Below are 6,650 nucleotides of genomic sequence, written 5' to 3' on the forward strand. Positions count from 1 at the left end.
TACCAAAAAGGCAAACTGGACTTTATTATAAAGTTGGCTACAAAGTCACCGCAGCACCACGAGGTGGCCATCTGGGCAGGCCCAGGCAGTCTGGCGGCCGGGTGAGTCCCGCACCAGGTACACGCACTCGCGCAAGCACACGTGTGACGGCAGGTCTGCCTTCCTCCATCGGAAAGGAACGTAGCGTCTCTTCGCACCCCCCACCCCAGGCGCGGGGCGCAAAAGTCACAGGAAGGGCCGCCAGGGCGGCAGAGTCCATCGGAATTGAAATCCCGTTACTGGTGTGTAGAGAATTCTACGTGGGTGTCAAGAGCCCCTCAGGGCACGGGCTGGCCCGGGTGGGCCTTGCCTTTCCCCCACCAAGGCCTAGGGGTGGCTTGGCCCCTAGGAGTGGAGAACTGGCCCAGGCCAATGGGGCAAGGCGGCGGGGAAGTGAGACTCCCCCATTCTCCGCTTGAAATCCCATTCAAGGAAACTCACTACGAGTGAATACAGATTGAAATGGAAACTGGGATCGCTCGAAGTCTCTTGATTTTAAAAAGAAGCTCCCCTCCCTTGCCCTCCCACCTCCCCCCCCCAAATCCTGCAGGGCCTGGGGAATCATATATATCCCCCTCTGGCCCCCAGAATCCCCCCAACAGTCCCGGGGGGGTGGAGAGCGGCTCCACGTCTTGATGACAATATGCCATACTTGACGACGTTAAGTCACAGACTTATTCAAAACGTTGGTTCCCCTCCACTTCCATCTGCAGAGAGACAGAGAGAGAGAGAACACAATCAGCTAGGCCAATAAGGACAGAGGATCCTGGGGCTGAGAATGAGTTGGTATTAGTATGGGCTTCAAAGATGTTGGCTCAATGATGAAACGATGGCTAGAGGCTCAGCAGATTAGGGGGCAACTTGGATGGATGGAGTGAAACCATGGCTATAGTTTACGAAGGATGGAGCTGTAACCAGGGAGCTACCTCAATGGAGTCAGCGGATGAGCCTCATCTTTCTTTTACCAACTTCTATAAGCTCTTGCTCTGTATCCCTTTCAGGGAGCTAGGATACTATGATAGAGCTCTAGTTCCTCTTCCATAAGTTTGTTGTGTGCCCTAAGGAAAGTTTCTTTAACTCTGGGACCTTGATTATTTTCATCTGTAAAGTGGGGTAGTGAAGACTGACCTAGGACTCTCATGGAGTTAAGCACAAGCCCTTCCTTAAGGATTCTCTACCACTCTATCCCCCAGCCTCAACCCCTGCCAGGTCTACTTGTTCAAACTTTCATATTAAGTCTTTCATTTTTTCTTATCCCCACTGCTACTCTCTGCAGCAGTGGATGTCATCCCCTTAATAAAATCAAGGTACAGAGAGGGGGAATTGATTTACCTAATTCTACCCAGCATTTCATTGGCAGGACAGGGACTTGAGTTCTTGGACCTTTTGGCTGACTCACCTTCATGGAAGCTGTCTTGAACTTGGCTCTGGAGTTGATGCAACTCATCAGTAAACCCATCATAGGGGAATGCTGAGACACCTGTCTCAAAGGCGGTTTCATATGTGGCCAGGTCCTCCAGGAAGCTGTGGTCTTCTGGGGACAGGTTGTTGCAAGGCGATGGGGCCCCTCCTGGGCCCTCTGCCTCAGGATCCCCTGAGCCCCATTCCTCACTGGGGTCTGGGGTAGAGAGATCCATGAAGATGTCTTCCACGGGCGTCTCTTCCAGGAACATGTTATCAGGGTCAGCCAGGAAGTCCAGCTCCTGGCATTTCCAGGGTTTCAGGTCCAGGCTGAGCACAGGGGGGCCTGCCCCTGACAGGGACAGGTTGGAGTCTAGGGGCTCCAGTCCTCCAAGTGGCTCTAGTTCACCAGTGCCAGCCTCAGCTGAGAAGGGTCTGTCCATGCCCTGAGCCAGCTGGCTAATCTGCTGGATGAGACGGTCTATCTCGTTCTGTTCCTTTTCAGAGTAGTGGAAGAAACTCTGCTTGACTGGAGAGGCCTCAGGTGTGAGCAGGCCTTCGGGCACCAGGGGGACATCCACAGAGAGGGGTCCCCGGAGCTGGGCTAGGGCCAAGAGCGTGCAGTCCCCATTACCAGGGCTGCTAGGACTTGGGGGCAACTTCTCATAGAGAAAACTGCATCCCTCCTGGGCAAAGTAAGTCTTAGTAGGATTGGGACTCAGTTGCTCTGGGAAGGTTTGGCTGGGGCTGTCCAGGTGTGCTTGGAATGCTGTGCTGGGAGGAGTCAGCTGTTCATGGGCAGGGCTGCCCAGAGGCTCTGGGAAGGTGGCTGTGCTGGGAAGCAGCTGGTCTGGGAAGGTGGAGGTGCAGGGAGTCAACTGGTCTTCGTAGCTTCTGACTGAAGTTTCAGTCAACTGGCCTTGCAGTGGGCTAGTTAGTGGATCTGGGAAGGTTGCACTGCTGGGCGTCAACTGATCAGAGAAGGTCGCTGTGCTTGGAGTCAGCTGTTCTTGAAGAGTGCTGGATGGGGTGGGCAAGTGGGTCTGGAAGGGCTCATGGAGGCTGAAGAGGAAGGCACAGCCTCCTGGCTGATGGGGCGTGTATGGTGGAGTGCACACAAGATCCTTGCTCAGTTCTGCTTGGAGTGAAGGCTCAGGCCCAGAAGGGAATGTCAGGTAACTGAAGTCCAGTTCTTTGGAGGGTCGGGGAAGCTCTTCTGATGCAGAGACAACACTCAGTTCAGGAGCACTGGGGAAGCTGGTGCTTCTGGGAGCCCCCAGGGCTGTGGTGAAGAGTGGGTTAGTGCTGGGGCACTGTTCCTGGGAAAGAATGTTTTCAGAGAATGAGGGCAGCATGGTCGGAGTGCCCAGGACATAAGCTGCCTGGGTGTCTTCAGAGTTCAACTGCTGGCGGAGGCTCCAGGCTTCCATGTCACTGGAGGGGAGAGAAGAGGCAGCTGGTAAGGGTCTGATGTCCATTTCCAGAGCAGTTCCCTGATTTGTATCTCCTCCATGCCGACCTCAGCTGCCCCCTAGGCCCCTGGCTTGTGGCTTACCTGATTGGGTAGTTATTGGCAGTAATGGGGCCCTCTGGACCTTCTGAGTATAATAGGCAGTAAATCCATGCCCAGCCTCCAGTCTTGGCCTGTAACCTCACCACCATCTCTGCCTGAATATCTCCACTCTCAGCCACTGGGGAGAAAGAAGATGCAGAGTTAGGATGCCCACCAGGCAACTCTACCTACTCCCTGCCCTTGGTCACCTCTCCACTGAATTGAGATAGCCATGACATCCTTTCTTCTGACTACCCTCACCTGCACCACTCAGCTCTCTACTTTGACCTCACCACTCAAAGTCCCCCAGTTCTGATTCGATTATTGCCTTGAATCCTCACCCTCATGTTCACCCTATAGCGTTCGAAACTGTTCGCCTCTGTTATCTCCCCAGCATCATTCTTGACTACAGCTCATCTTTGTCTGGTCTCCCATGCCCTTTCCCAGCTTGCTATCTTGTCCCCAGCCTCTCTGGACACTCACACAGGCGGTAGTGTTGAGCAGAAGCGTGGGCCAGGTCCTCGGGGTGCAGCAGTCCATACCATGATTTACAAAGCAGTTCACTGCGCTCAAAGCCCAGGTAGATTAGGACACTGGGAAGGTGGAAAGGGTGAGGTCAGCTTTCTGTTTTCCTTGCTTGATACCCATGCATCTCACTCCCTCCCAGATCCTCTGCCCCCTTAAACCCCATCCTCCCTGCCCCTGACTCCAGAATCTAGGGTCCCTTCATCTCTGGCCTGCCTTCCTCTTGGAATCTGAACACTCCAGGCTTACCTCTCAGAGATGTCCAGTAGGGCCAGGTCTTTAGCATGACGACTCTGGAACATGGCCAGGAAGAGTGAGGCAGGGCCAGGGCCAGGGCCAGGGCCAGGGCGGGGTCTTGGCTCCAATGGGGCACAGAAAGCTGTGAACACGGGGTTTCCTGCCCAGTAGGCCCCAGGTGGGTGAGCATGGAATCGGCCTCGAATAAGCACCAGTTTGTTGCCTGCACTCTGGCGCCTGAGGGACTTGGAGGTGTTGAAGCGGCAGCGGAAGAGGCGATCTAGATAGGAGAAAAGAAAAACAGGTAAGAGGGTGAGTGGCTGAGAGAGACAGTGGATAGTGGGGAGAAGGGCAGCAGGTGGGAAATTGGACTGAGGAAGGGAGAAGGGAGTCCTTACCAGTGTCCAGGGCAGAGGGCAGGGTGAGTTGCTGGCGCACAGTGAGGTGGTCAGCTGGGTCAATGATGTCGTAGATGCTGTCACCCTGGGCAACCAGGTCCACCTGGAGGAAGGAAAAGAAGAGATGACCATTAGTGAGAACAGCAGAAGCCAATCTTTGATCTATAGTATCTAGTAGGGTATAACCTCTCCCTCCATAGTAATTCCCAGTTCCTCAGGAGTGGAAGGCTCATGGCACCCCCTCCATGCCCAGCCTCAGCTGAAAGGACCCTCAGCACTCACCATGGAGTGGCCCAGATGCTCGCTCACACTCTCAGACAGGTACAGCAATTTCCCCTCGGCTGTGAACACAAGCAGAAAGCCGGGTAGGGCCGCTACGATGTCCTCAAGTTCTTGAGCTGAGAGAAGCCCCGTGGGGCCCGCCAGAGGAGTGCCTGTAGGGCGAAAAGACGTGGTGAGTCAGGAGTAAGACTGGGAGCCAAAGCAGAAGTGAAGAAGGCATGGTCTGAGTTTCAGAGAATCCAGAGGAATTTCTCGTGGACCTGCCTCTGCAAACACCTGTTGACCCTCTGCCCACACTTCTTGGCCTGGGAACCTGTTGCTATATCTCCTCCATAGCCCACAAGCCCCGGACTTCTAAATCGGGGTCGGCTACTCCTCGCCTCTGAATTTCAGAACCGCGGACAGAGCTCCAAAGCGGCTCTGATTTCAGAACCGTGGACAGAGCTCCGAAGAGGGTTGTGGGTTCAGCACCGTGGACAGCGCCACAGAGGGCAGACGCAGCCGTCAGCACCATGGGCAGTGCCCCGAAGGCGATCCCTTTCAGCACCGCGGACAGTGGCTATGTTCCCCTAGGCTCAGGCAGCTCCATCCCTGCAACTTCCCGGGCTTCCCTCCCCAGCTCCCGGAGCGCCTCTGCACTGGCGGGCACCGAGGCAGCTCTGTCCTGGCTCTACTCCTCTCATAATGGAGGGACACCGGTGTTAGGGACACCGACCAGGCTCTCTAACTCTCATTCAGAACTAAGATGAGGTCTGGAGGGAGCTCAGGAGGAAAAGTAGATAGTCCCGCATCTCCCGAGTCCCAAATCTCCCCAGCTCGCCAGCACGCTGCCCTAGACATGCGGCAGCCCCAGTGGTTCCCTCAGCTCCAGGGTCTCCGGCACCTGGCAGCTCGGATCTGCGGTAGCCCCAGCATGCTCACCTCCAGCGAAGAAGACACCCTTGCGAGTGTAGATGCAGGCGAGGCTCATGATGTGCAGGTAGGACAGCCGGACCTTGTCCGCTTCGGCCAGCGGCAGCAGCTCCTTGAGGTTCCGGATCTCGGCGTTGATCTGGTCCCGGCGCGCCTTGGAGGCGCCCTTGGTGGAGCGGTACATGACCGGCGGCTGCGGAGCTCCAGCTCGGGCGCCCGAGCACCTGCGCTCCCGTCCCGACGCACCGGCGGCTTCCTCCTCCGTGCTTCCCCTTCTCTCGCTCAGGCTCGCTCTCTGCTCTCCTGGGCTCCGCTCGGCTGCGCTGCCCCCCTTGCCTGCCTCACGCCGCCTTATATAGCTCCTGCCAGGCGTGGGGGGCTCGTTTTAGAGCGGGGGGGCGGGAGAGCGGGAGGCTGGGCTAAGCAAGCTGCAGCGGGAGCCGCTGACTGGGGAGGGGGGCTCCTCCTCCCGCCCGGCTTCCGACGTCATCTCATGACGTAGAATGAGAGCGGGAGGGGGGCGGGCGAGGGGGGAGCAGGAGGCTGCGGAGGGGGCCGAGCCTGGAGGGAGCTGAGCGGAGAGGCAGGCGCTGCGTTAGGAAAGCTTGAATGGGGTGTGGGGACCCTGGGGTCCGAACGCGTACAGTTGAGGGAAGAGACAGGGCCAGGGTTAGGACGGCCTGAAGCCCCCGGCAGGAGTTTGCAGAGGGCAGAGAGGGGCCGGCACTGACACTATTTTTTCTGAGGAGTTGAGGGAATGGGGAGGAATAAGACTGTCTACAAATCCCCCTCGTTACTTGACAGACAAGGTCACGTTCACATGCAGGGAAGGAGGACTTTCCTTGGCTTCCGGGGACAGGTCACAGCTGCGGTTCCTCTCTGGGGACTACTTAACCTGGGATTCCCTTGGCCATTTTCAAAGAAAAAATCCCCACCCCCGCTTCCCAAATTGGGACTTGGCGGCTAATCAGGGGGTGTTCATGGGGGTCTAAGTCCCTAAGACGGGTGGAAAGGGAGTCCGGTGGGAAAGGGACCAGCTGAATTTGGCGTTGATCCTGTTTTCCCACAGCCAGGAATAGAAACCAACACCAGCGCTGTAGTCTGCAGTGATTGTTGGTTTCCCTCTCAGCTAATTAACCTTACTGACAGGGGAAACTGAGGCAGGGACGCGGGACACGGCGAGGACCTGGGTCTGCAGTTAGGCATCCCTTCCCCCCGTTGCCGGCCCCCAAGCGAGCGCTTCCCCCCGCCCTGCTGCCAGCCTCGGTCTCCCCGCGGGCCGGGGGCGGGGGCGGGGCCGGGGG

General features: G+C 57.0%; 1 protein-coding gene across 1 annotated transcript; it reads right to left on the minus strand.

Moving 5' to 3' along the window:
* NPAS4 (neuronal PAS domain protein 4) lies at window positions 1-5,700 on the minus strand. The gene is made up of 8 exons (XM_011942429.1): window positions 5,356-5,700; window positions 4,435-4,586; window positions 4,153-4,255; window positions 3,767-4,034; window positions 3,476-3,585; window positions 2,996-3,131; window positions 1,439-2,874; window positions 1-746 (listed from the first exon to the last, which is right to left on the minus strand). Exons 1-8 carry the CDS (start codon window positions 5,528-5,530, stop codon window positions 718-720), a joined length of 2,409 nt encoding a protein of 802 aa, XP_011797819.1. The 5' UTR covers window positions 5,531-5,700; the 3' UTR covers window positions 1-717.
* Between the last annotated feature and the right edge of the window lie 950 nt (window positions 5,701-6,650).

Source organism: Colobus angolensis, unplaced genomic scaffold (genome assembly GCF_000951035.1).
Source record: "Colobus angolensis palliatus isolate OR3802 unplaced genomic scaffold, Cang.pa_1.0 Scaffold21, whole genome shotgun sequence".
NCBI classification, from domain to species: domain Eukaryota; kingdom Metazoa; phylum Chordata; class Mammalia; order Primates; family Cercopithecidae; genus Colobus; species Colobus angolensis.

Excerpts from the sequence above, each read along its gene's own strand:
- NPAS4 (XM_011942429.1), bottom strand. The coding sequence starts at position 5,530 with ATGTACCGCTCCACCAAGGGCGCCTCCAAGGCGCGCCGGGACCAGATC. Across the intron at positions 3,132-3,475 it reads TGCTCAACACTACCGCCTGT|TGGCTGAGAGTGGAGATATT; the intron begins GTGAGTGTCCAG and ends CTTTCTCCCCAG. Across the intron at positions 2,875-2,995 it reads GCCAATAACTACCCAATCAG|TGACATGGAAGCCTGGAGCC; the intron begins GTAAGCCACAAG and ends TCTCCCCTCCAG.